The sequence below is a fragment of the Aethalodelphis obliquidens genome, unplaced genomic scaffold, assembly GCF_003676395.1.
Source record: "Aethalodelphis obliquidens isolate GAN/ISIS:26980383/991018 unplaced genomic scaffold, ASM367639v1 scaffold44, whole genome shotgun sequence".
NCBI lineage: Eukaryota > Metazoa > Chordata > Mammalia > Artiodactyla > Delphinidae > Aethalodelphis > Aethalodelphis obliquidens.
Genome location: NW_020837988.1, coordinates 12,448,649 through 12,475,766, shown reverse-complemented (window position 1 = coordinate 12,475,766; position 27,118 = coordinate 12,448,649). Strand labels below are relative to the sequence as shown.

The 27,118-nt window shown below is 52.9% G+C and overlaps 3 protein-coding genes across 9 annotated transcripts in view; 2 read left to right on the top strand and 1 right to left on the bottom strand.

The window, feature by feature from the left end:
• Positions 1-1,563: 1,563 nt before the first annotated feature.
• Positions 1,564-7,608, top strand: CYBC1 (cytochrome b-245 chaperone 1). Of its 4 annotated transcripts, XM_027081120.1 has the most exons (8): positions 1,565-1,685; positions 2,056-2,274; positions 2,728-2,855; positions 3,691-3,732; positions 4,333-4,406; positions 4,983-5,079; positions 5,694-5,838; positions 6,238-7,608. In XM_027081120.1, the coding sequence occupies exons 3-8, from the start codon at positions 2,771-2,773 to the stop codon at positions 6,356-6,358; spliced, it is 564 nt and encodes a 187-aa protein (XP_026936921.1). In that variant the 5' UTR covers positions 1,565-1,685; positions 2,056-2,274; positions 2,728-2,770; the 3' UTR covers positions 6,359-7,608. The 4 variants fall into 4 exon arrangements, with proteins under 4 accessions (XP_026936924.1, XP_026936921.1, XP_026936923.1 ...); XM_027081123.1 differs by lacking the exon at positions 3,691-3,732 and having other exon boundaries at positions 1,564-1,685; XM_027081122.1 differs by lacking the exon at positions 2,056-2,274 and having other exon boundaries at positions 1,568-1,685.
• A 149-nt stretch (positions 7,609-7,757) lies between these two features.
• HEXD (hexosaminidase D) lies at positions 7,758-25,797 on the bottom strand. 3 transcript variants are annotated; one of them, XR_003427623.1, is made up of 16 exons: positions 25,540-25,796; positions 25,175-25,291; positions 24,826-24,875; positions 22,912-23,052; positions 20,040-20,149; positions 18,264-18,351; positions 13,643-13,807; positions 12,328-12,511; positions 11,418-11,489; positions 11,092-11,287; positions 10,232-10,314; positions 9,216-9,294; positions 9,039-9,140; positions 8,766-8,855; positions 8,247-8,390; positions 8,042-8,155 (listed from the first exon to the last, which is right to left on the bottom strand). XR_003427623.1 is itself a non-coding variant. In XM_027081117.1 (15 exons), the coding sequence occupies exons 3-15, from the start codon at positions 24,838-24,840 to the stop codon at positions 8,009-8,011; spliced, it is 1,404 nt and encodes a 467-aa protein (XP_026936918.1). In that variant the 5' UTR covers positions 24,841-24,875; positions 25,175-25,291; positions 25,540-25,797; the 3' UTR covers positions 7,758-8,008. The 3 variants fall into 3 exon arrangements, 2 of the variants coding, with proteins under 2 accessions (XP_026936918.1, XP_026936917.1); XM_027081117.1 differs by lacking the exon at positions 8,247-8,390 and having other exon boundaries at positions 7,758-8,087; positions 25,540-25,797; XM_027081116.1 differs by lacking the exon at positions 8,247-8,390 and having other exon boundaries at positions 7,758-8,155; positions 25,540-25,795.
• The window catches only part of OGFOD3 (2-oxoglutarate and iron dependent oxygenase domain containing 3), a 19,081-nt gene continuing 17,737 nt past the window's right edge, over positions 25,775-27,118 (top strand). The window contains exon 1 of one of the 2 annotated variants that reach the window (XM_027081119.1): positions 25,775-25,911. In XM_027081119.1, the coding sequence (XP_026936920.1) occupies positions 25,838-25,911 (74 nt within the window). In that variant the 5' untranslated portion in view covers positions 25,775-25,837. The remainder of the gene's footprint in view (positions 25,912-27,118) is intronic. The other variant, XM_027081118.1, reaches the window with a different exon arrangement.

The following is a 27,118-nucleotide window of genomic DNA, read 5'->3' as shown; positions in this document are numbered from 1 at the left end:
AAATCAGACATCATTTGTTCACTCATTTAACATTAGTAGAAAGCTAGTCTAGGCTTCATTTTTAAATGGCTTGTACTCTAGTAAAAAAGGTGAAATTATGCAAATCACTGTAATGCAAAGTAGAATTTTCTGGGTATCAACTCAGTGCTCCCTAAGTCCTAAGCAATTAAGATCACTTTCAGCTGCACCAAGCAAGAGGGACTTAAAGGAGGTGCCACCCAATTCAAATGGACCTTCAAGATGGTGTGGGATCTTACCAGAGAAGGCATTTCAAGAAGATGGAATGTGAGCTGAGGCATCAGGTGAGGAAACCTGCCGCATTCAGGCTGAACCTTCTTCTGTTCCAGCTTAGCGCATAAGTTCTCTGAGTGTGGTTCCCAGAGCAGCAGCACGTGTACATTTCAGGCCCCATCCTGCTGGGAACAGGTCCAACAGTCTGTGTTTCAACAAACCCGCCAGGTGATTCTGAACCACAGGCGGAGAGTATATGGAGACTGGTAAAATAGAAAAGTCATCTCCAAATATTTGACATTGTGCCTATATTGATAAAACATCTAGGGTTATACATATCCATGTATGTATATTTCTTTATAAGGTAATATGCACTATGTATTAATCTTATGTAAATTATAAGACACATGACAATAGATATAAAAACATAAAATAAGTAGGAATACAAGCTCTAGTATGTTTTTCTAGCACTCCACAGATCGTCTTGACCATCCCAGTTTGGAGGTCACTGAAGCAGGCAGTGGCCGTGTTGTGGAGGCTCTCCTGTTCCAGGTAGGGTCCTTCTCCATCTGGTGGAAAATAGGCAAGTCAGGGTCCTGCTTGGGGCCTCATCTGGGGGCTGTGGGGACAGGTGCTGAGTGTTTTGGTGGAGAGTGGAGCAGGGAGGCCACCGAAGCGGCCATTCAAGATTTTCCTGGAGAAAACTGTCTCTCCTACTACAATCCTCCTTCCCAGACACTGGGGCAAGTTTCTGAGCCGCAGCAAAACTGCCATCACGAACATGTGAACGTTCAGTTTCCCCAGCTACACTGAGTTTTTTGGGGGTCAAGGATCTCTGGTTTTCCCCTACCCTCCTCCACTGTGCCTTGCAGCATTGTTCAGATTTAGTTTTTTAACTTGCTGATATTCTTACTGGGTTCGCAATTGAATCTGCAGATCACATTGGAAGAATTTACATTTTTACAATAATTTTCCAGTCCATGAACAAATATCTTAGTTCTACTTTAATATTTCTTATTAAAGTTTTTACAGAATCTACCATAATGTTCGTACGTATCTGTTGTGAGGTTGACTACGTACTTCACGTTTTCTCACCATCCTAAGTGGATGTTTCGTAGTACAACCCACCTCACCTTCCTCTGCGGACTTCCTAAGGGTTGTGACCCCAAACGCTTTGTGCTCAGCGCCCGGGCGCGCACACCACACCACGCGGCCGCCTCTGGGGCTACGTAGGCGACCTCCCGTTGTAGCCCCGCCCGTTCTCCCACCTCGAGGGCTGAATGGGGGCCTCAGAAGTCAACGCTCGCCCGCTCCACCGCCAGTCCGGAAGTCAGCTGTCCCATCAGCCCCTGCGGGTCCGGAAGTCAGCCGGCTTAGCCCCCAGCTCCGGAAGTCGGAGGCCGGCGGGTCCTGAAGCCTAGCGGTTCGGTCTTTCCCCGCGTCCGCGCCTGCAGGTTAGTGTCCGCGGTGGACAGGCCATGCCGCCCTCGCGGGTGGGAGGTGCGGGGTGGGCTGGGGGGCGGCTCTTGCAGCCGGGGTCCTGCTGGGAGCGCGGTCTCGGGACCCGGCCCGGCTCAATGCCCCGGAGGCCTGGCGGCGCGCGAGCCGGGCGGGGCGCCCGGTGTGGCCGCAGGGATCAGCGGGGCGTGTCCAGGGTGGCTTGTGCCGGTGACAGACGTGATCTCGCCCCGCGGGCGGCTGAGTCGCGCGTGGAGACAGATGAGGCATGTCAGGGGAAGGAGCCGGTGATGTCCCAGGATCCTGGCTTCGTTTGTGTGAACTGAATTCACTATTTGTTGTCAGAAATTTGACTTGACTTCACAGGGAATATCTGAAAAGCTACCCAGAACGGGGTCCCTGGAGCCAGCATTTCGAGCGTATTGCAGCGTGCAGGGCAGAATTCTCCACGTGTGGAAGAGCAATCCCCTTTGCTGACTCGTTCATTAAACCAGTGCTCTGGACCCTCCGGACCCTCCGCTCCCTCCACTGGGTGCAGACTGTCCTTCTCGGCAGCTGTAGGAGACCGCAGAGCTGGCTTTTTCGGTCAGTGCCAGTACAGACTCAAACCATGATGAGACTTTCAGTTCCCTTTTTCAGAGGCCAGCACAGGGAAATGAGGGTGTTCTGGTAGGTTCCGGTAGGGTGCCGGAAGTTTGAAGCCTGCTGGGGGCTAACGGTTTCCAAGAGACTGAGGTTTCCAGGTAGGAAGGGAGCAGGTGATGATCAAGTGCTTGTTGACGCTTTGTGAGTCGGAGCAGGGGACAAAGCCCCAGTGCAACCATTACAACAGAGCAGAGAAGAAACTTCCTTACAGGTTTCTGGGGGATTAAGTGATTTGCCTGACCACAGAGACTGCAGTCAGCACGGGCTGACTGGTTCCTGAGCCTGTGTGGGCCTTGCTAGTGGGCAGCCTGGCTTCCTGTTCTGGAGAGGAGCTGGGTTCTTGTCTGTTGGCAGTGGCTCGAGGCCTCCAGCTGTCTGTCTGCCCTTCCCCAGCCCCCCAGTCTCCTGTTGCAAGTTGTGGCAGCACGTTCCAGGGATGTATATGCAGGTGGAGACACGCACCAGTTCCTGCCTCCATCTGAAGAGGGCTCCAGGCATCAGGTCCTGGTCCCTGCTGGTTGGTAAGGATGTTCATATTTGTCCTCAAGTTAAAAATCTAACTTTAAAAAAGGATGCAAATTACACTAAATTTTTCCGTGGTTCTGCTACCCCAAGATGTGGCAACTATTGTGCCTTTCCATCTTTTATCCTCTATGTGTGCTTTTACAGATGATGTGTGTCTGTCTTGTCTTTTTTCACCATTTAACATCCTTTCGTTAATACTCTGCATGCTCTTCTGAGGTCCCCGTACTTCCCCTTTTGCTTGTTGTCATACACCCAGCCCCAGGTATCTGATTTATGTCAGGGCCCACGTGATGGAGACAGTGAGGAGTAAGGCGGCGGGGGCCCTGGCCTCCATCCCTGTCAGTACCCATTGGAGGGCCCTGCACTCCCTGGGCAACTGCACCATGCTGATTGGAACCTAGGTGTGTGGGGAGAAGCTGCTGTGCCTTCAGCGGCCTGGCTCTGGGCCTTCTTTCCCAGGACTCTGCCTGATTTGTCTCATGTGCCGAGTTGTGATTCTTTACCTTCAGTCTTGTCTTCGTTCCACACAATGTGCTGTCAGTGGGTAAAACCCACATCAGGTTCCTCTTTCTGGTTCCCCCGTCAGCTCTGCAACCTCACATAGACATGTGTCCAGTGAATACTGTGACTGGTGTAGAACATTCTTCTCAACAGACTTCCCAGTTGTTTCCCCCACTTCTGAGCCTGGTGGTCTTCTTGCCCCCTGCTCCCTGCCCTCAGCCATCCCAGGCAATGGGAAGGGGCTGCTTACCTGGGTCTGTGGGTCCTGGGAGGAGTTGGGCTCTGGGCTGGTGGTGGCCCAATGGGAAGGTACCTGCTTTCTCCTCGCAGGAATCTTGTCGATTGGCCTGGCTGCTGCCTACTACAGTGGAGGTGAGATGCATCACCTGCCCCCCAGGAACTTCCTCAGCTGATTGGAAGAGGGAAAAAAGGAAACCCATCACTTGTAATCTGCCAGGGCATGGCTTTGGGGACTGCCTCTGCCTCTAAATTGTTTGCGGATGCGGCCCACTTCCACGTGCTGGTGTGTCCCCCGCAGCTTATGTTTTTCATTTACATCTTCAGCATTTTCATATATCATAAAATATTTTTCAGAAAGGCACTCCTGTGTCTGCCTCATGTTCTGTTGCAGGGATGATCCGTGCTTTCAGCAGCTCCCTGTAAGCGTTCCCACCTTTCTGCTCTTACTCACCGTGCCGCGATTGCCATCACGAGTAGACATCCAGGGGAGAGTGAGGGCAGAACTGGGGGAGCACGTCCTATCCCAAGTGACAGGGCCTGCAGTGCTAGGTGGCCATGGTGAGGGTTGGGTGTCCTTGCAGGCATGGGCAGCAAGCCAGGCCCCCAGGTGCCACTCCTGCCCTCGGTCTGGGAAGCAGCTGTGCTGGGGAGGGGGCACCGTCTCTGGGCACGTTGGCCTTCACCCCTCTGCTGCCTTCCCTCGCCTGATTGTCTCCTGTGTTTGCTCCCCAGATAGTCTGGGCTGGAAGCTCTTCTATGTCACGGGCTGTCTATTCGTGGCCGTGCAGAACCTGGAGGACTGGGAGGTGAGGCCAGCACAGGAAGGGTGCCCAGGCTTTTGGGCTCCTGGGCTTCCCTACAGTGCGAATCAAAGCAGGAAGAAAGGCTCCAGGGGCCTAATGCCCCCCCATCCTGAAACTTGAGCTTAGTGGTTTCCGGATAGCTGGACTTGGCCTCTGGACATTGCCTGTCTGTGACCATCCCTAGGTGAAGGAATCCTCTAAAGCTGTTGTTCTCCCAGAAGTTCTCCTAGAACAGAAGGGCAAGGCCACTTCCCTCACCTCCCTTTTGTCCCTCTTCACGTGTCCTTTGGGTCGCCTGGCCCCAGTATTGCTGACTGCCGATCTCCATTCCCTTGTTTGATGACCTCGTCCGCTGTGCTCGCTTCTCTTGAGTGCGGAGAGGCTCCTCCTTTTCACACCCCAGCCCCTGGAGAGATCAGGCTGCAGGGGTTTGGGGTTCTGACTGGGATGGGAAGGAAGAGGGGCCGCCTCCTTGAGTGTCTGCTCTGGTGAGGGTGGGGACGCAGTCGGCAAGTCTGTGTGTGTTGGGCTGGCTCACAGGCTAGCAGCCAGGTGACTGCCTTGTGGCTGGCGTTCTAGGAAGCAACCTTCAATAAGAGCACCGGGAAGGTCGTGCTGAAGACGTTCAGCTTGTATAGGAAGCTGCTGACTCTCTGCAGAGCAGGCCATGATCAAGGTGAGGTGTGGGGAGTGAACAGGACACGGGTTACTCTGGGATGGACAGAGGGCGGCGAGCGTCTGTGTGTGATGGCAGGGAGCAGGCTTGAGGCCTGGAAACGGGCTGGGTCCAAGCTGGCCGCTCAGTGACCAGGGTTGTGTTCTGCCTCGTGGACGCTGTGTACCCCGGACGTGCCCTGGCCCAAAGGAAATTGCTGGGCAGCCCCCAGCTCAGTGACTGGCCACTAGAAACCAGGACGGCATTTTCCCGCAGTTGGGGAAAATGAAGCAGAAAGCTGGGCAGCACTGTGCTTAGCCGCCCCCTGACGTGTTAGACTGAGAGAAGGGGTGGGCTTTTCAAGACAACAGTGGGCCTGCTGGACATTCCTTCTCACCCAGACTGGACGTTAACCAGCAGCCACACAACCCTGCACTGTGGTCACTGACCTGTGACATCTAGGGTCAGGGTCTCGGCATGAGCCCAGCCTCAGACATGGAGTGACACGTGCTCTCTGCTTCATGACAAGCGTGATGTGATCCTCTGCATTGTGGCCCCGAAGCAACTGTGCCAGCACCAGGTGGGAGGGGCAGGGTGAGTGGGGGACACGGCCACTGACAGGGCCCTGCCCACAGTGGTGGTCCTGCTCAGTGACATCCGGGACGTGAACGTGGAGGAGGAGAAGGTCCGGTACTTCGGGAAGGGCTATGTGGTGGTGCTTCGGTTTGCCACGGGCTTCTCCCACCCCCTCACGCAGAGTGCTGTCATGGGCCACCGCAGGTAAGCTGATGGGTGACTTGATTGGCCAGGGCTGCCCCTAGCCCCCAGTCAGGTGGTCCTCCCCAGGAACTGCCCAGCACGGCAGGGCATAGAGAGAGGCCTCAGGAACGTGGGGGAGGAGGTGAGGCCAGGGGAGCAGGCCTGGCACCACCCACTAGGGGGAGGTCAGGGGTCCCCACAGGGACAGAGAGGGGATGGGGACGTCAGGGGTCCCCAGTGGGCACAGAGGACTGGGCTAGGGTCCGGTGGGGGTGGGGATCAGGACTGAAGGTGCTGGGTCCTAGTGGGTTACCGGAGGCAGATACCTGGGGTGAGACAGGTATGGTCTTGTGGCTGCTGCGGGGTGGCCAGTACCTGTCACAATAACACACCCTTCCTCCCTGTGCCCATCTGGACCAGTGACGTGGAAGCCATCGCCAAGCTCATCACTACTTTCCTGGAGCTGCACTGCCTTGAAAGTCCCATGGAGCTGTCTCAGAGCAGTGACAGTGAGGTCGATGGCCCTGGGGACCAGAGCTGACCTCCACGGAACCCCTGCCTTGGTTCTGGTGGGGCCCCAGCAGGACTGATGGGCCGCCTACAAGTCCTCCTCCTCAGCTCCCTGCTGTGTCCCTGGAAGCCCCGGGGCAGGACCCTCAGCCGTTCCTGCTGCTTGCTTCTGTCCTCTGAGCAAAACCACAGTGGGACCTTCTCTGCAGGCTCCGAGCGGTCCAGAGAGGGCACAGGCCTCAGATCTGTCTCTTCCTGGAATCAGACAGCCCACTGGGACAGCGGCCTGGTGTGGACAGGTCAGACATGCTAGCTGTGTGAGGCTCAAGGCCTGTGAAATGGGAAGGAAGAACACCCAGGGTCCCAGGGTATCAGGGCCAGGGCTGAGTTCTTTGGGTCGAGAGGTTCTCCAGGACCAGGTCCTGAGGGCTGCGGTGAGACTCCAGCAGGGCCAGCGGCTGGGCGAGGCTCTGAGGATGCTGCCGCCACACGTCATCCCCAGGAATCCCATCTCCTGCCCTGCTCCCCATGCCCATCCCTCCCCACAGCCAGATGTCCTCAGTGGTCAGAAGTGAGGTGCTTGCCTGCGGAGCTGCCGGGGCTCAGGGTGGACGCTTAGGGGCACGCCTGGTTGGTGTGCTGCAGCCACTCTTGAGGCTTCCACAGCCCCCAGACCGCTGTCCACTCAGGTGGCTCATCTCGAGTCCAACCAGGATTGCAGCCGGGCTCTCACAGAGAGGATAACCTCCCGCCCCTGCCCCCAGTATAGGCAGAAGTTCCCTCTTCTAGCATTGTGCAGCACTTAAAAACCTGGACCCATCCCTCAGAACCCAGATTCCCAGCTTCTCTTGAACTCTGGTGCTGGGCCTGTGTGTTTGGGGCCAGAATCGCTGGGCTCATGGCTGCCCCTCAGCAGCGCCTGAGCAGCTAGCTGCAGCCACCCTCGTGGAGTCTGGGTGCCAGCCACACTGACCCTCAACTGCACCATTAGTTTTCTCCTGCTTTCTCTGAACCTAGGCTCCTCCGAGGTACAGCATGTGCCCAGAGCACCTCTGAGTGAGGGACCCAGGAGGCTGTGCACCTGGGAACAGCTGCATGGACCAGGGGTTCTGAGGCTGCCTGGGTGAGAGACAGCAACTTCCAGGAAACTCCAGAGAAATGAGATCCTCTCCCTTACCAGTGGTGGCGCCAGCCAGCCCTTAATTTGGGCACACAGTCATTGAAACATGCCAAAGTTAGGTTTCTAAATGGTTAAACCTGAAATACTCTTTTCTTAAAAGGTGTGAAACAGCTATGGTTGGTTTCTTGTGTGTTTACCGCTGGGCTGGAGGAGGGAGGGTGTTTGGCCAGCTCCCCTCTCCCAGGGCTGGGTGGGGCGAGGAGGGTGTCCAGACCATCGTGAGGGCCAGTAACTAAGCCTTTGAGATTTCTGGCTTCCACTCCTTTTTATTTTGAAAGAATTAAAGTTCTAATGCTGATCATTGTATAGGCCCAGAGTGTCTTTTCCTTCCATGTTTACTCTTGTTTCTGTGGGCGCTGTCTGCTGGCACGGCTGCCCAGGGCTCAGGAGGCGCACGTGGGGCCGGGTGCAGCTGGATGAGGGTGCAGGAAGGCCGACAGCCTGAGCTTGGCCCCCTCCCCTCAGGGGTCCTGACCCGAGTCGGGCCTGGGGCCGGCTGCCTCACCCAGATCCTGCAGCAGAGCCTGCAGCCGCCGCAGGCTGGGGCGCACGTTTTCCTCCAGCCACTCCTCCACTGCGTCTGGGTAGAAGACACGCTGCAGGGCAGCCTCCAGCTCCCCCACGAGAACGCTCCACCTGGCCAGGAGACTGAGGACCAGGAGGCAGTGAGCCTGCCTGGCGAGGGCCCTGGGGCATACCTCATGGCCTCCAGAACCCCACGGGTCAGTACATCCCGTACCTCAGTTTACTCATCCATAGAACAGGGCCGTTAGCACCAGCCTCATAGGGTTGTTGGGAATAAGTGAATGACTGTCACAGTTTGGCCTCTGAAACTAGAAGGCACTTCACAACTGGCTGGCAGGGTTTTTCTTGGTGCATGAACCTGTTGACAGTTGACTGCATCTTATACTCAGCGGGGACAGTCTGTGTTGGCCTCTCTCAGAGCCAGGAGAGCACTGGGGAAGGCTGGCTGGGACCCTGTCCCCATGGTGACACATGCAGCCGCAGGGCCAGGATCAGCCCTAGGCAGTCTGGTTCTATGGTGAGCCCTGGACCCTGCTCAGGGCATCTGGTGACCCTCACCCTCTCAGGCAGGAACGCCCCAGCTTCTCTAAAGCCTAAAGGCACAGCTGATGCAGTTGCGTCACCTAGGAATCCACGGCTGCAATACCTAGAAAGCTTGTCCAGAAAGCTGCCAGCATGCAGCAGAGGGTGGGCAGCCTCGGGGATGGGCACAGCTGGGAGGGGCATGGGCTACCTGTGCGCCTGGGGCTGGATGTGCTGGATCATGACGGGGTGGATGAACTTCCGCCTGCGATGGTAGGGGCTGAACCAGCCGGTCACATACCTGGGGGCAAATCCACACACACAGATAGGTATACTGTGGCTTGTAAGGCTCAGTGGTTGTAAAATAAGACCTTTGAAAATCTGGTGGAAATTTTAAAAAGGTGTTTTCTGCCCAGAAAGTCTTCTTGCAGGATTGGCTGGCCCTCACCCTGCCGGGTGGGGGGTCACTCCCCCGCCCACTCACCTGTCCCTCTCCAGCAGTGCATCCACGGAGCTGCACAGATGGAGGCTGACTTGTGTGATGAGGTTCAAGATGTCGCTGCCAGGGAAGGAGCCGGCCCTCTCACTGCACAGGGAGCCACTGTGCTGAGGATGCATCCAAATATGAGGGGACGGGCAGGGCTGGGGGGGAGGGTGTTACCTCCTAAAATCCGCTGCTTCCAAGCTCGAAGTCCCAAGAAAGTTCTCCACTCTTGCTTTAACGTTTTCGGCAAAGCCGCCTAAAACCAACCACAGACGGAGGCTGGAGGGGCCTCTGGAGGAGGAGGTGGCCTGGACTCCGTGCTGGCTGGACCTCCTGGCCCTCGGGCGTGGGTGGTGGGCAAAGCAACTGAGAAGGACCGCCGGCCAGGCCCAGCTGGGCACGTGCTGACCTCAGGGATGGGTTAGCCCAAGGCTACTGCAGCCTGGTGGGGAGGTGAGAACACGCTGGGGGCTCTGTGCTGCCTGCCTCCTGGGGAAGGGGTGCCAAGGCCAATGTGCTCCTATTAGCACAGGCATCTGCTCTGTTGTCTGTACCTTTCCCCAAAGAGTTCAGAACTGACACTTCAAAAAAGGATAAGCCAGAGTCCCAGTATCTGTCCTTCTGGAAACCTCCCTGTAGCTCAGCACAATACCAAGTGTGTTTATTTTTCAGTCCTCACTTTCCTCAACCACCTCGATGTTTTTCTGTGCCAACACCACATACGTTGCTACTTAAATTCCCACCTGGTCCCGTATAACATGCGGTTTATGTAACCAGGGCCTCGTCACCAACCTTGCCTGCTGGTCTCCTCTGTCTCTAAGCATCTATGCCCACACCTGGCTGCTCCCTCGGGAACCAGAGGTGAGGGAGCTGCCTCTCTGGGGCCACACCCACCAGCATTGGGCATTCAGGATATTTATGCAGCAAAGGCAGGCTCTCTCCTGCACCCTATCCATGATGAATTTCCTTGTGGGTTCACTGTGCCTGCAGGGCATGTCCCCCTAACTTCCTGGTCTGTGTCTTGGGTTTAGGCTCGAAGACCCGGGCTGCAGTGGGGTGGGTGAGTGGCTGAGCCGGGGCCATGGGTGCGTTCCCCTCCCCCACACTGGTTGGAAGACCACAGTCCAGCCCCAAGGAGGTGGCAGTTGGGGGCCCCGGGCACTAGGCTTCCTGGGAGAAGCAGGGGACCATACCATGTAGAAGCACCTGCAGACAGACAGCCAGGGACGGGATTCCCACGGGCAGCAGCTCGCACAGCACAGAGAAGTGGTCATACCTAAGTCCGCGGGAGAGGGGTGCTCAGCACAGCAGATGCTCAAACACGAGTCACCACGAGACAGGACAGGGATCTAGAAGCTTCTGCAGAGCGGCTGCTGCTTCCAGAAGGTTCCATGGCTTTGCAGGAACCCCACCCAGAGTGACCTGCCTGGGCTTAGTTCTCTGTGGTTGCCACCCTGAAATCCCTAAGTTAACCTTTGACTCAGCTTTATGAGTGAGGGCTGAGGTCCAGTGGGTCAGCCCTGCCTCCTGCTCCCTCCTGTGGGTTCAGGGCCTCCTGCTCTTGGTGTCAGGGCCACCTGGCCTCCCCCTCAGGATGGGACCTGAGGGCAGGACTTGCCTGGGACCAGGGGTTTAACTGTAGCTCTACTTTTCAAATGGTATGAAATCCTAAACAAGCCAAAGTCTGACCTCATGCTTCTCCCAGCATGACCTCGGGTGGGGCGCAGGATGGGGTGAACAGGCAGAGACGGGTGGTTCAGACAGGGCATGGGCCAGGAGGGCCAGTGCCCTAGGGCCCTGAACACCCCAAGCAGCGTCCCCTCTGCAGAGTGTGGTGCGAGGGGCTTGACCCCAAGTGGCTTGTTTTGTGCAGCTGGTCCTTCCACACCCTCCTCAGAGGGCCGGCTGCTTCCCCTTGACCAAATGGCGGGAAGGACTGAGGCCCAGACTGGATGGGCCAAGGAGGGCAGTGTGTCCTAGGTGACGGGAGCCGCTTGGACCCTCCCGGGAAAGGCCGGCCCCGAGAACGTCCCTGGGGCCTGCATGGCCTCACCTCTGCCAGCCAGTCAGGACGATGCCCTGCAGCGTGTCCGCTGGCACACTGCCCGCCACCTGCAGCCACTGCATGTGGTTTCTGAGGTGGTGCTCGATGGGGGTCAGGGCCTGGCTTGCCCCCGTGGCTCCCTTGAAGGCACTGGCGGCCCAGAGCCAGGAGAAGCCGCTCTTCCGGTACTTCTCCATGAGGAGCGCTGGGTGAGCAAGTGAGAGGTGTGAGTGGCAGACCCTGAGGAGGTGCAGCCGGGAAGCCCGAAACACACACTTGTCCAGGTGGAAAACTGGGAGGAGCCCAGGACCACCGGGCTCTGCTCTGGTACTGACCCTTGCTGTGGACGTCCAGGTCGGCCCCGTAGTCCCAGAGCACAGGCTCCACCAGCTGCGGCACCCTCGATGCTGGGGGTGGAGAGAGGCTGTGAGGGTGCGTCCTTCTAACTCTCCCTTATTGCGTTAAAATGGATTTAAGTACAGACTCAATACTATGCTATGATTTGGGCTGTAAATGCCGCAGCCACAAGGCCAGCTGGCTTTGGAAGTGACTGGACACTGCTGGAGCTGCCAGGGGTGAGTCCCAGGCCAGCGGTCCCAGAGCTCCCTCAAGGGGGACACACTGTCTGCACGCGGGGCCGGCCCAGGTGCAACAGGGACATACCGCTAAGTGGACTTAATTATAATTAATTAAAACCCAAGTGGCCACATGTGGTAGAGGCTGCAGCAAGGACACCTGGGTGGGCCTTGCGGAAGCATGGGCCACGACCTCCCTGTCTCACCCCAGAGCCTCAGGCAGGCTGGGCCCCGGAGGGCTGGGGGGCCACTGCTTCCCTCCACCAGCCAGTGTGAACCTCAGTAGAGGCCCCTGCAGGGCTGGCTGTGCAGGTGTGTGGGGCTGAGGCCCCTAGAAGCACTGGAAGCTCTCAAGTGCCACCAGGGGCCCTTGCCCCCCTGCACCCCCAGCTTTTTATGGCCAGCGCCCCTCGGGGCCTCGTGCTGCTCTCTGGGTCAGATCTCTCACAACAGTACTCCTGGAAAGACTCCAGGAGGCCTTTTAGGGGAATGGCATTTTCATGTGAGAAACGGTCCTAACAGGACGGTCTAGAGTTAGCTTTGGTACGGATCTACTACACGGTCTCTCCTTGACAGTCGGGGGCTCAGAGTAGCTCGGCTTCCTCCCCTCATGGCACCAGGAAGCCCCCTGCGGAGCGTGGCCGGCCCCCCAGGGCCATGCCTGGCCGACCTGAGAGCTGGTCCTCGGGGATGTCCCGCAGCATGTCGTCCCACACCAGGGGCGTCGTGGTCGGGTGCCGAGCCTGCACATGGCTGGCCACCGCCTCCATGTAGGACAGACACAGCTCTGCTCTGGTGTTGGGCTCCTGCTGCAGCCACTGTCTTGAGTCCTCACCCTCTCCGAGGTAGTAGACCTGGGATGAGACACAGGTGGGTTTGCCCCAGGACCACCCATCCTCACCCGCGGGTTCACGCTGGGGGACTCCTGGGGCAGCTGCCCACGGGGAGGAGACAGTGAAGGGTGCCCTTTCCTTCTGCACCGAGACCCGAACCTCGACTCAAGACTCCCTTGAGGCTGGGCAAGGGAGTCTTGAGTCTGGAGCCCCACAGCAGCCAGAAGGTGGAAATAACCAGATGTCCAATAACACAAGATGGATAAACAGAGCATGGCCCGTCCACATGCTGGAACATCACTCAGCCACGCTGGAGAAGGTGCCCAGTGAGAAAAGCCCACGCACGGGGCAGGACTCCATTTATGGGGTGCTGGGGGGGCAACGCAGAAATGGAAAGGAGACTGATGGATGCAGGGGCGGAGGACGGGGGGCAGGGAGATGAAAGGTCCTGCAGTAGCCGGGGGGAGGGCTGCACAACACTGAGAATGGCTTAAAAGTTACTGGATCATTCACTTTAAAGTGGTTACAGTGGTAAATTTTATGTTATGTGTATTTTACTACAAAAAAGAGATTTTTTTTTTGCATAAAAGGATCAAGCTCTGGGGTAAAATGTCTACAAACCACCGTCCCAGCTCAGATGCCTAAGCTCAGACGAGCAGAGGCCTTTGGGTCACTGTGCTCGGTGGCTTGGTATCTTCCTGGCCACTGTGTTTCTCAAGGACAAGGAGGGCACCCCCGGGAACCACCTTTCCAGCCAGTGCTCCACGGCCCTAAAGTGGTAATTTCCTTTCTCCCACAGTCCAAAACTGTACTTCTTCAATTGGAGGAAAGTAACCGGCTCAAACTCATGGCCACACTGACCCCGAGGACATGAATGTGCCGTAACCAGGGGCTGCTCTGCTGCTGTCCCGTGGGTGCCTGCACCCCATTGCACCCTGCTTGGCTTGGCAGGTTTGCCGGCACGAGATCACCCATCAGCTGGGACCAAGGCCCTCACTGGGGACATCTCCTCGGCCAGCACTTCTTTATCCTCGGAACTACTTTTCTATTTAAGAGAAGAACCCACGAGGTGGGAGAAGGTGACCGTGAGGTGAAGAAAAGGGGCTGCTGCAGAGCTGGGGGAGCCGCCTGCTGGCAAGGCAAGGCACCCACCTCGTCACAGCCGATGTGGAGCCACCGGGCGCCCGGGTGCAGCGCCATCACCTGGTCAATCATGGCTCCAACCAGTGCCAGGGACTCCGCCTTGTGGGGATTCAGGGTGTTGGGGAAAAGTGCCACTTCCCGGAGGTGAGCGAGAGCCTCGTGCTTCAGCACAAACTGTGGGGAGACAACAGGAAAGCTGGTGACCCTGGGGAGGAGCTTGTCCCCGAGCTCCCCGAAGTCCGGCTCCTGCCTCTGCGTCCTGATGGCCTCATGTCTATTAGAGTCCCCGGAGGGGCTGGCGGGGCTGCACTGCGGACCAGAGCCAGGGTGCCAAGTGGGCGGGTCTCTGAGTAACCTGGCTGCTTGGTCAACAGTCCTTCTCCCTTCCAACTCTAACTGGGCTGAATGAGAAAATGGAAAAGGTAGCTTCCCTTCACAACAGAATTACACACGGGTGGACTTCTTGCTCAAGTGAAGAGGCTGGCAAATCCTCTCCCCAAAACAAGTACAAAGAGGAATGATTTGTCCAAAACGACCTTTTGGGGCTCCAGAAACCAACCAAAGGTGAACAACAAATTGGGAAATGCGTGTTCATGAAAGGTTGCCATAACTGGGTAAAAACAGATTCTGCAGCTTCTGCCTAGGTGCTCCCACCCCCCACAATGGCTGGCTGTGGGTAAACCTGGCCTTTGGGGACCTGTCAGTAAAAGTGGCAAACTGTTCTGAATTCTGCGGTCCCCACAGGGCTACAGAGGTGACACATGTTCTCCGTACGCACCGGCTGGCTGGGGCCACACCCACCTGGGGGCCCGAGCAGGCTGGGTGGAAAGCAGAAGCCGCGGCAGACTGAGAACTGCCTGAACCCTGAGTGTGGCCTCCCAACCCCTGTGCCACAAGGTGGGGCCTATGGGCTCGGGCACAACCACCACCCAAGCCCTGCGGAATCATCAGCTGTGAAGACCGAAGAGTGACCCCTAGGGCAAAAACCGAAAACAAGAATACAAAAACAGAGGCATCCGTGGCCACACACAGCCGGGGAGACATTAAATCCAGGCAACTTACAACTACCCATGGGGGGAAAAGTCAGACTTGCTATAACATATGATCTGAAATGTCCAGTTTTCAACCAAAAATTGAGACATGCAAATAACTGGAAAGTGGGACCCAGACTCAAAGAAAAAACAATTCTATGGAAACTGATGCTGAGTGGGCCTAGATGTTGGATTTATCAGACAATTATTTCAAAGAAACTATTATGAATATATTCCAAGAATTAAAGGAGGGGCTTCCCTGGTAGTGCTGTGGTTAAGAATCCGCCTGCCAATGCAGGGGACACGGGTTCGATCCCTGGTCCGGGAAGATCCCACATGCCACAGAGCAACTAAGCCCATGCACCACAACTACCGAGCCTGTGCTCTAGAGCCCATGCTCTGCAACGAGAAGGCACTGCAATGAGAAGCCCCCACACCGCAATGAAGAGCAGCCCCCGCTCACCACAACTAGAGAAAGCCTGCGTGCAGCAACAAAGACCCAACACGCCAAAATAAATGAATTAATTTTTTAAAAATTTAAAAAAAAAAAAGAATTAAAGGAAACTATTTACAATAAGGGAAATTAAAAATCCATTCAGGGGGAATTCCCTGGTTGTTCAGGGTTAGGACTCTGCACTTTCACTGCTGAGGGCCCAGGTTCAATGTGCTAGAAAGCACATTTTCTTAATGTTGTATTTCACCTTGCACAATAATACTTTGATGAATATACGGTCAAGGAACTAAGATCTTGCAAGCCACGCAGTGTGGGAAAAAAAAAAAAAACATTCAATGGGCCCAGCAGCAGATCTGAAATGTCAGAAGAGAGAGTCAGTGATTGGAACAAAAGATCAACAGAAATTCAAGCTGAGTAACCGAGGAAAGGTGCAAGAAAATGAACAGAGCCTCAGAGACCATAGGGCAACATCGAGCTACCAACGCATGAGCAAAGGAGTCCCAAAAGAAGAGAAGGGGACAGAAAAAAACATGAAGAAATGGCCCCAAACTTCACAAAAGTGAAGAAGCTCATCAAACTCCAAGGAAGATAAAGGCAAAGAAACCCAAACCTGGACACATCATAACCTAAAAGGCACATTTAGGGGAATAACACAATTAATGGCTGACATACCACGTTCTGGTTTGGAAATCTCAACACAGTGAAGAGGTAATTTTCTGCCAAAACTGATTTACAGATTTAACACAATCCCAATCAAAATCCCAGCAAGGTTTCCAGTAGATACATAGGGAAACTGAATCTAAAATACATATGAAGAGGCAAAGGAACTAGAATAGCTAGAATAATTCTGAAAAAGAATAAAGTTGGAGGAATCTCACTACCTGATTTTAAGACTTACAATAAAGCTATAACAATCAAGATAATGTGGTATAGACAAAGGGATAACACATGGATCAATGGAACAGAATAGGGTCTAGAAATAGATTCTCATAAATGTGGTCAATTGATTTTTGACAAAGGTGCAAAGGCAATACCAAATTTCAAAGAAAGCAGTCTTTTTGACAAATGGTGTTGGCACCATTGGTCAGGGAGTGCCATACTACATGCAAGAAAAATGAACCTCCACCTCACACCTCACACAAAAACTAACCCCAAATCGATCATAAGTCTAAACGGAAAATGTTCAAGTGTAAGACTTCAGAGGAAAACAGGAAAAATCTTCATCACCTGGTGACTGGCAGAGTTCTTAGAAATGACATCAAAAGCATGATGCATCAAAGAGAAAAACTGATAAACTGGACTTCACCAAAGTTAAAGACTTTTGCTCTTTGAAATACATTGTTAAGAGAATGAAAGGACAAACTGCAGATTGGGAGAAAATGTTTGTAAATCACGTATCTAACAAAAGACTTTGTCCAGAATACACAAAGAATTTTAAAAACTCAACAGTTCAGAAAGTGAAATGAGCAAAATCCTTGAACTGTGCTTCACTGCTGAAGAGGGTATTCTGATGCAAGTGACCAGACGTAGAGTCTTCGCCAACCCTGCTGACACTTGACTTCGGACCGCTGTCCTCCAGACAGTGAGAACAAATGTCTGTAGTTTAAGCCGCCTGGTTTGTGGTCCTTTGCTATGGTAGCCCCAGGAGACGAATCCACCGTAAGAGCAGAGCAAGGCCACTTAAGGAGAAGGAGGGCGTGGTACGATGGAGCTGTACTTGAGGCGCTCAGACCAGCTGTGGTGGGGAGCAGGGCGCGGGGTGGGGATGGGCGGAGTGATGCTGGGAGACCCACTGGAGGACTTTACAGCCGGTCCAGCAGTAGCTTAGACAAGGATGGTGACAGTGGGACGGAGGGAATGCTAACTCAGGAGGCAGAGGAGCAAAGGGTAGGACCTGACAGTAGACGGGAAATGCAGCTGGAGTGGGGGGTTGGGGATGGTACAGCCCCTCCCTGAGGCTGGAAGAGGCCTCACAACAGAGACGCCAAGCAGACAACTGTAGACTAGAACCCAGGGTCTGCACGAGAGACGGGGGTCCTGGGAGTCACTGAGGACAGGAAAGGGAAGCAGGAGGGGAAATGGCTTTATCCAGAGAAGGAGTGTGAAGTGAGTAGAGGGCCCTCGAGAGGTGCCATGGGGACAGTCAAGTCCAGTGCAGCTACAGGACAGCACACGGAGAAGATGTCGGGCACAGCCAGAGCCGGGGACCAGGAGGCCATAGGGTTTAGGAGGAGGGGGTTGTGGGTAACGAGTGTGTCAGGACCAGAGCCCAGAAAGCACAGCAGGGAGAGTCCACCAGGAGAGCTGGAGGGCAGATGGTGGGAGAGAATCCCTGAACAGGAAGAAAAGGGCAATCACTGGAAGTGAAAGTGAAGATGTGGGGGAAGGACTGCTGATAGATCTAAACGGAGCCTGAGAGCCATTAAATCAGTATTATGTTTAATTTGCTTCCCCTTTCTGAGGCAGACGTGAAAAGTATTTTTGAAGATCACATAGGAGCTTGGGAGAATACTTTCAACATTAAGTGAAAAAGGAGAACACAGAAAGCACGTTTTCTTTTTTTTTAATAAAGTATTTTTTAAAAAATATTTATTTATTATTTTGGCTGTGCCAGGTCTTAGTGGCGGCACGTGGGATCCTTAGCTGCGGCATGCAGGATCTTTAGTTATGGCATGCAGGATCTGTTTTTAGTTGTGGCATGCGGACTTCTTAGGCGCAGCATGCATGTGGGATCTAGTTCCCCGACCAGGGATCAAACCCCGGGCCCCCCGCATTGGCAGCACAATCGAACCAGGCCTCCCTGCATCGGGAGTGTGGAGTCCTACCCACTGGACCACGAGGGAAGTTCTAGAAAGCACATTTTCTTAATGTTGTATTTCACCTTGCACAATAATACTTTGATGAATATACGTTAAAAAGGAAAACAACCCAGTCTGCAGGGCTCTGTGGGAATCAGGCCCCCCATCCAGCTCTTCCCCTCCCCTCCTTGGACAGAGGGTGCTCCCACCTAGAGCTCCGAGCTCCTCAGCCGTTCACAGAGCTTCTCTGTACAGTGCTGAGCTGCTCCCTGCCTGTGTCTGGCCCCATCCGCGCACCCCTGAACCCCACACCTGGGTACCAGGTAACTTTCCTTCCTCCCACTTACCTCCATGTGCCCAAATGTCTGCACCAAGGGAATGACCTCCAGCTCATTCAGTGTGGCCAGATGCAGGATCTCTTTGATTTCGGAGGGGCTAGAGAGACCAAGACCACCCAGAGAGGTTCACACAGCCTTCCATTCAGGCTCCCCCCAACCCCCCTCGTCAGGTTCCTGGGGGAGTCTACCACGGAAACTAGCAGGGTTGCTAACTCTGAAAAGCCCAACGGATATTAAGTTTTCAGAGAAGACTCCCACGCTAGAGTTTAGGAAAACGATGCTGTTATGTCAAGTAACAGTTTACTTCTTGTGAGAATAGTACCAGCTATTCTGACCCAAACTCGACAAGAGGCTAAAGCCATTTTACAAGAAACTAGGCCACACAAGCAATCATATTTTAGAGCAAAGGTGGAAAGACGGGCCTGAGAACAAACACACCACCTGTTTCTGTACAGCCTGTGACCTAAGAATGGTTTCTATGTTTTAAAATTGTTGAGAAAACTCAAGAATATTTTGTGACATGTGAAAATCGTATGGAATTCATCCTTCAGTGTCCACAAATAGGGTTTTATTGGAACACAGCCACGCCCACTCATTATTATCACCTGTGGCTGCTTTTGCCCCACTAATAGTTGGAACAAAGATCAGATGGGCTGCACAACCTAAAATATCTACTGTCTGGCCCTTTGTACAAAAGGCTGGTGATCCCTTTAATAGAGGAAAGAAAAACGAAGAGTTTCAAGATTCAGGTGGGAGTGTCCCTTCAGGCCAGCATTTCGTTGCTGAGGCCACTGAGGATGCCAACCTGGAAAGGCCCACTGCGTGCTCCACCATGAGTTGTCATTTGTGAATTTATCTCAACTTCTGTATGTGTTTGAACCATCTCTAAAGTTAACCAGTTCTATAGATGAATTGATTATATAAAGTTCTGTCTTTAAATATACCTTTTTCAAGCTTCACCGGAACCCTGGCACCTTTTTCACTTTCAAAAACAAAGGAACAAAACGTGTTCATTGTAGGAATAAACACGAATACCTCCGCCATGCTCTGGTTCATGCCTTTCCTGTTTCCTGCCCACACGTACGTGCTGGGAGTTCTACCACATGGAGCCAAGCTGCCCTCCAGAGCGGCTGGGCTGCTTCACAGCCCACCAGTGGGAGGCTTGCTCCTGCTCACCCCCGTGGACACAGAGCATTAGCATTTTTTTAAAAGCGTCACCAATTTGGTAGCCAAAATGGCATTTCACTGTTATTTTATTACTATCATATACTTATTGGCTATTTTTCTTTCTTTTTGGGGGATCAGAATGTTCTTTGCCCATTTTCTTTTGGGCTATTTATTACCGATTTACATGGATACCCATAATTTTAAAGCCAAGTGGGGTGCACCCATGACCACACTATCCGACTTCACTGATTCTGATTCTCTCCCCTTTAATCCTCACTTCCCTGGTGAAGATCCCGCCTTAAAGAGCAGCCCTCCCTCCCCTGCATGGACACCTGTCAAAGTGTCCTCCACGCACTTCACACCCAGACAAGACTGAAACAGATCACAGCGCTTCCTTGTGGGGGATCATAGCTGATGCTTATTTTCTTTTAAATGTTTCTAAATTCTCTTCGGTGAACATGCTTTATTTTTATGACTAAAGACATGTATTTAACAAGACAGAAGAGGACTGTCCTGCTGTCGTTCAATTCTCGCCTGCCCTCCACTCCCTTCCAGGTTGCCACCCCACACACCCCATTTTCTCTGCAGAGGCATCGCCTTGCTTGGCGGCTCGGGTACCTGTATGCGTGCTTGGCCCTCAGCAGCCTCAGGTGGCCCTCATAGGGAAACATGTCTTCATACTCGATGAGGAGGCCGTTGGCACCCAGGGCACGGAACAGGGGGAAAATCTGGGGGAGAGGGGGATGTGATGAAGAAATGACTATTTGAACAGAAAGTGACACATGTGTAGCTCATGGACTCATTCTTCCAGCTGATGGACACGGATTGTAGTTGATCTTTGTATTTTCCCACGTACTCCGTGTGACGCCAAATCAAATTCTAATGTAGTGATGTGTTCATCTGATACAAGGGGGCGGAACTGGGGGGTGCTGGGGTAAGGGGAGCCTACAGGGCTCTGGAGGGTTACTGGAGCACCTGGAAGGAGCCTAGAGGAGGGAGATGAAGGAGGAAAGAGGCTGTCCCGCTGTGCTCATGGGGTCCCTCCCCTGGTTCTGCCCGACTTCTTTCTCTACCTTTATCTCAAAGAACATGGATCCCTATTCTCCAGTACTTTTAGGATTGTGTCTACTGTACACAGGACTGAGATTTTCTTCTAGCCTGGCATCACGGCCAGGGGTGGGTGTTAAGGGAGGGGGCTCCTGCAGAAACTCAGAATAGTAACCCACCTCCAGACAAGGGCCACTGTGAGTTTTATGTGATTTGTAGCATTCTTGTTGATGTTGCTGTCAGAAGTTTTCTTTCCCCAAGAATATGGGGATGTTCTGAAGCATGCTGGATGGAAAGAGGAAATCAGCTTGGGACTAAGAATTAGCTGGGATAATTGTAAAACGGGTAATCAATAATTGACTGCAAATTACAAGAAGAGGCAGATTGTGGAAAGGAGTAAACTAACCCAGGTCAGTCACTTACACAAATGGAACATGATGGTTATGGCATTTTCGTGTTTTCCTCAGCGTTTTTGCTCCTGGTTTCCCTTGTAGCCTTTTGGCCATCTGACCACTGGGTGGCCTCTTTGGCACTTCTATTGGGGGTGGTAGGGATCCTTGGTGCTGTTGGTGGCTAAGGGGCTGCTAAGCTCAGCCTAAGGGTGCCACCCAGCCAACTTGTGGAAACAGGAGGAATAAGAAATTGTTGTCTAAACCTCTGACTCTGTCAGCAGCAGCAGGTAACGAAATGGGGGCTCCAGCTACACATAAGCTGGATCTTCTTTGCCTGTCTTCCACATCTATCCATTTGTCACCATGCTTTTTTCTCTTTACACTTGGCTTTTTCTTCTCTGCCATTTATTTCCCGATACTGTTTCCCATGGCGTCTATTCACTTTTGTTCTTTTCCTAGTTTGGTCTCCGTTTCTGACTTTTTTTTTTCTTTTTCTTTCTAATTCATTCCCGAGTCTGGAGGCAATCTTTTCACAACCTCATTCTGTCTGGCTGTCACATTTCTGGGCTTTTCTATTTCTGACTTACACTGTTCTTCCATAACTGTATCACTTTCCTAGTATCTCTGCTCTCTTTCTGAAATACTGCGGAACTATGTCATCTGCTTTGTGGTCACACGTTCCTGGTGCACCTTCACTGTTACTCAGATCAACGTCCTTTTTTTTCTTAGTGTCTTTGTGTGGCACAACTACACTCCTTTTCTGTGGCTCATTTTTAACTGAGATGTGTTTTCTTGTGTTTTTGAGAGCAGGTTCTTCTGTTTGGGATGGAGCTGGGCCAGCCCAGGGCTCCCTCTGCTGCTGTTACATAAAGGATTAGCGGTTATAGACTTTGTGCAGCTACTGCCACAGCACGTGGTCTCCACTCCCTCTGGATCCCGTCCCCCCAGTATTTGAAACTTCTCTCCACTTCACCCTCAATGTTCCTGCCCAGCTCAATGTGGATTTTTCCCCCAACACTGTGTCCTTAGTGTGGGCTCTGTCCTTCTGGAAGAAGGTTCTGGAAGGTATTCTGGAGTGCTTTGAGGCCTTGGGCACTCACCCTCAACCTGGAGCCAGGGATAACTCGCCCAGTTTCTGACAGATCTTTACTAGCTGGGCTCTTTTCTGGGTCCTCTGGTCTTGACATCGTCTGAATTCTCTTTTCTCTTTCCTCTACCACCCCCTGCCTGGCTGCTAACCCCACGTGGGTGTTGTGCTATAGGTGGTTTGGCCCCACCCCTTGCATTTTGGAATTCACGGGGATACCCTGATGCCTACTTTTGATTTAGAGTACATACGTTTTCTGTGGCTGCCATAAGAAGTCACCACAAACTGGGTGGCTTGAAACAGTCAGAATTTATTCTCTCACAGTTCTGGAGGCAGAAGTCCCAAATCTAGGGTGTCAGCAGGGCCATGCTCCCCCTCTGAGGCTGTAAGGGGAATCCTTCCTGCCTCTTCCAGCTTCTGGGAGTTTCCAGCACCCTTGGTCCTCCTGGGCTTGTGGACGCATCGATTCTAATCTCTGCCTCTGTCCTCATGTGGTACCTTCCCTGTGTCCTCAGATCATCTTCCCTCTGTGTATGTCTCTGTGTTTAAATTCTCCTCTCCTTATAAAGCCACCACTTATTGGATTAGGGCTCACCCTATCTCCATATGACTTCATCTTATGTCAACGACATCTGCAAAGACCGTGTCTTTAAATCGAGTCACATTGCAAGGTCTGACGGGTTAGGATTTAAACATATCTTTTTGGGAAACACGATTCAGCTCACAATGAAGAGGTTGTGTGTGTCTTTTGTCCTTTCTGTTTTTCCTTTTGCTATCCTGGTTGCTGTCTGCTTTGTGAGGGGATTTGGGGGAAATTCAAAATCTATGCTGTTGCCACCACCGTGCCCCAACACAGAACCCACAGTTGTGTTCCAAGCACATGTCTACAGAACATCGATTGTTCACAACTTCATAACCAAACCCAAGGCAAAGTGATTCTCTAGAGGAGAAAGGGAGCTCTCACCTCTGAGAGGTAGCAGACCCTCGGTGGGGCTCCTTTCAGGTCCAGATGAACTAGTCGCATCTTAAATGGTGAGCAACCCGACATCGTACTATTTTTTGTGAAATCATGTGACAAAAAAACCTCTTGTCTGGACACTTCTTCCTAGTGGAGAAATTCAGGGTTATAGACTCCAGAGGCTCAACTGGCCTGGTCCTTCCAATGTCTGTTTCAATTCTGACACGAACTGGGAGGGAACTCATTTCACCGACATGAAATCGAATCAAGATGTCTGTCTTGGGACTCTCCTGGCAGTCCAGTGGTTAAGACTCCATGCTTCAGACTTCCCTGGTGGCGCAGTGGTTAAGAATCCACCTGCCAATGCAGGGGACGCGGGTTCGAGCCCTGGTCCGGGAAGATTCCACATGCCACGGAGCAACTAAGCCCGTGCGTCCCAACTATTGAGCCTGCGCTCTAGAGCCCACGGGCCACAACTACTGAGCCTGTGTGCCACAACTACTGAAGCCCGTGCACCTAGAGCCTGTGCTCCACAACAAGAGAAGCCACCACAATGAGAACCCCGCGCACTGCAACAAAGAGTAGCCCCTGCTCGCCACAACTAGAAGGAAAGCCCGTGCACGGCAACGAAGACCCAACGCAGCCAAAATAACTAACTAACTAACTAACTAACTAAATAAATAAGACTCCATGCTTCCACTACAAGGGGCATGGGTTTGATCCCTGGCCGGGGAACTAAGATTCCACATGCCACGCAGAGCAGCCAAATCAAAAAAAAAAGGATGTCTGTCTCCATGTTCAAACATAGGGACCCTTGCCATTTAGTTGTGATTTGTCCCTAAAATAGAACAGCACTGTTTCCTTATAAGATGGCTATAATCTGTAATAACACAAATGACTGCAAAATAATTTCTTGTTTTAAAGACCCTCTTATCCTATGTATACTATGCCAGTGAAAACAGGCAAATATCTCAAACACTTTTCAGGCCCCACAATATGATGTTTTTGTAGAAATTTATCCTCAATTTTATTCTACTTTGAATAGCGTTAAAAACAATTATGTTTCTAGAGTTCGAGTCAGCTTGGTTGTACAGAGGAAGAAGCTCTAAAAATTTATTCTAGGTCAGAGAAAACTATCTATGATTTAAAACAGGCCATTGATAATTCAAAAAACAAGTAAGCCACAGTTTATCAGTGTTGGCTAGTTTATGTTAAACTAGAGAAAGTATCTGGATGATACTGAAGCAGCTGGGAAACAGTGAAATCTTATTTCTTCTATCATAAAACACAAAGGATTAGATTGAAAAATGAAAGAAAATCTTTGTACATTGGTCATATATTCAGCTCAGTAATTCAAACTACTCATTCTGTGCAAGGATTCATAAATCCCTGACCTTAAGGAATCCATAATATAGCAGAGGAAATAACATAATGCATACAGAAACCAATCAGTTTGATTTTTTTAAGAATAAACTATATTCAAGACAGTCTCAATGACAAAGTTCTTAAAGCAATTACGTAAATTACCACTGATAAGTGGATGAGTTTAAGACAAAGCATTCTGAAAAACTGCAATGTTTTAAAGTTGAATTGTTTTACATTTAAACCCCCCCCCCAAAAAAAAACCCAAATCTATTTTCCTGGGAATAGAATTAAAAGAAAAAAAAATTTTTTTTTTAAATATTTTCCTGGCTGCGCCGTGCGGCATGTGGGACCTTAGTTCCCCGACCAAGGATCGAACCTGCGCCCCATGCATTGGAAGTGCAGAGTCTTAACCACTGGACCACCAGGGAAGTCCCAAAAGAAAAAATTTTGAGCTGAGAAGTCTGCATTGGTCCTGTGTGTGCCTCCTCGTGTTCTGAGAGAAATTCTCCAATTATTCTTGTAGTCCTAGGGCAGGAATGAACACAAACATCTTACCTGCATCAGACACATTCAGAGTTGTTTACCAATGTAAGTTGCTGCAAAATCTAAAGGAAAAGGAGAGGAAGAATTCAGTAATCCATCTTGTGAGTCTGTAGTTCCTTGCTTTGATTCCCTCCTGCATGAAGTCTATAGAAACGTGATTATTTCAAAGACTTGGGTCAACTGTCATTGTTACCAGACAACCTGGCAGGTCTGCAATTGTCCCAGTTCCTCGGGCTTCCAGGTAAGTTACCAGGAAATGGCATCCGATTTCCCCAGTTTCGGGACTGTTGGGCAGATTTCTTTTCTTGTTCAATGAGTCTAAGTAGGTTTTCTTTTCCCCCTGTATCAGTAAATTACTCACCTTCTTCAGACTTAATCCTCATGAATGCACCTCACTGCTAATTCCACTCTTTCAGAATCAGGTATCTCCACAGCGTTGGTTAAGATCTTACTTCTTGCCCACTGGACGTAAGGTTCTCTAGGGAAATTGAATGTTGTAAACAAAGCAGCAGGGCCTAACGGATACATGTGTACTGAGCACCAACTGGACCCAGTGCCCTCCAGTGTAGCATGGGCCGGGGGAGAGGGGCATGGAAACCCCACAGAAGAGGGTGCGGAGTCCCTGGGAGGAGGGCTTGGAGACCCCGGGCGGGGAAAGGGCTTGGAGAGCCCCGGGAGGAGGACACCCCCGGGAGGTGGGCTTGGAGACGCCGGGAGAGCACGCACGGTTGGGCGAGGACACACTTCAGACGAAGACTTGGAGACTCGTCGGGTTCCGCGGAGGGCAGGGGAGGAGGAGGGGGCAGGCAACAGCGGGTGCGCCGCGGACGCCCTCAGGTCCCCGTTCCGTCCCGCTCGGCGCTCGGCCTCCGATTGCTCAGGCCTGGCCACCAGACCGGAGGTCGACGGCGGAACGCGTCGCTCCGCGTCCCCGGCCGCGCTGGTCTCGCGCTAACTCTCGCGGCGCTCGTCCCGGGCTCGCGGCGGATCCCGCGTTCGACCCGGCTCCGCGGCGGCCTGGACAATGGCACCTCAGAGGAGGGGCGCTCCCAAGGCGCCCGAGGGCAACCGGGCAGCTGACCGCCGGCGCCCGAGCAGGTACTGGGCAGCTCCGGGAGCGCGCGGACGGCGGCGTGGGCGGGGCCTGGTCGAGGGGGAGGGGCCTGGTCTGGAGGGGCGGGGGCGTGGTGTGGCGGGGCTGGGGGCGTGGCCCGGCCAGGAAAGGCTGGACCTAGCGTGGGCGGGGCCTTTCCCGGGACGGGCCTGCAGTGTGGGTGTGGCCTGGCCTCGAGGGGCGTGGTGTATGCTTGGGCGAATCGGGCTCTAGAGGGGTGTGGTCTGTCTGGAGAGCGTGGCCTGAAGAATCCCGCGAGGCCCGCGCCAGGAGGGTCGGGGCTGGGTGGGGGGCGGCCCAGGACGGGGCAGGCCGTCGGGAGTCTTTTCTGACCTCTCTCACCCATGTGTACCAGGGGGGCCTGATGAATGAAAAAGTGATCTCATCACGTAGCCTTCGAGGGGATTCTGCCTGAAGCTTTAAGAGCCAGGGGTGTATTTTAATCATTCCAGGATAAATTACCTTGTCGTTGTGCTTGCCCCATGGGCCATGGACCTTGCTCCAAATCCCCTTCTGTTTTGGCAAGATTCTAGGGGTGCAGCTTGAGCGAGCTTACCCTGAACAGGGGTGCTTATTTTGAGGAGACCTCCAGGGGAGTGTTGCATCCGAATCTGGCCCAGGTGGCTGTTTTTTCCCCTCTTGTCTCTGTCCCTTCCTCTCTGTCCCTTTCTGTCTCAGCAGCCGGGCTCTTCCAGGCGAAGGTGTCACCTACAGCTTTGCACCTTCAGTTGGGGTTCCAGCCCCTGCTGCTGAGATGGGCGGGCAGTCTCCCTGCCCCATTCGGAATTGGGGAAGAGAAATGATGGGGCCACCGGAGTGAGGTGTCCACCCTGGTCTAATTAGAGGAGACCAGGTGGGCTGGAGGCTAGACAGCAGTTCTAGGAGTGGGGGTGGGGGTCTTTGTGTTCTGGGCACCTATGCTCCCTGTTTAAAATGATCATGTATTCACCCAACCTAGTCTGAGTGAGCTGTGCCCACCTTGGGATTTATTTAATCGGAATTTGTGTGTTATATATATAGCAATTTGCAGTGTGGAGAAACATAGAAAAATAGAAGGCAGGCTATCTGCTTTTAATCATATACTTGAAGACATGAGGTGCACCTCCTGAAAGGATGCCTGGATCTCTTTTCTCATTTCTGCCAGTGCTTCAAGCCCTTCACATTTTTCTTAGATAACAGAGTGCACGGCTA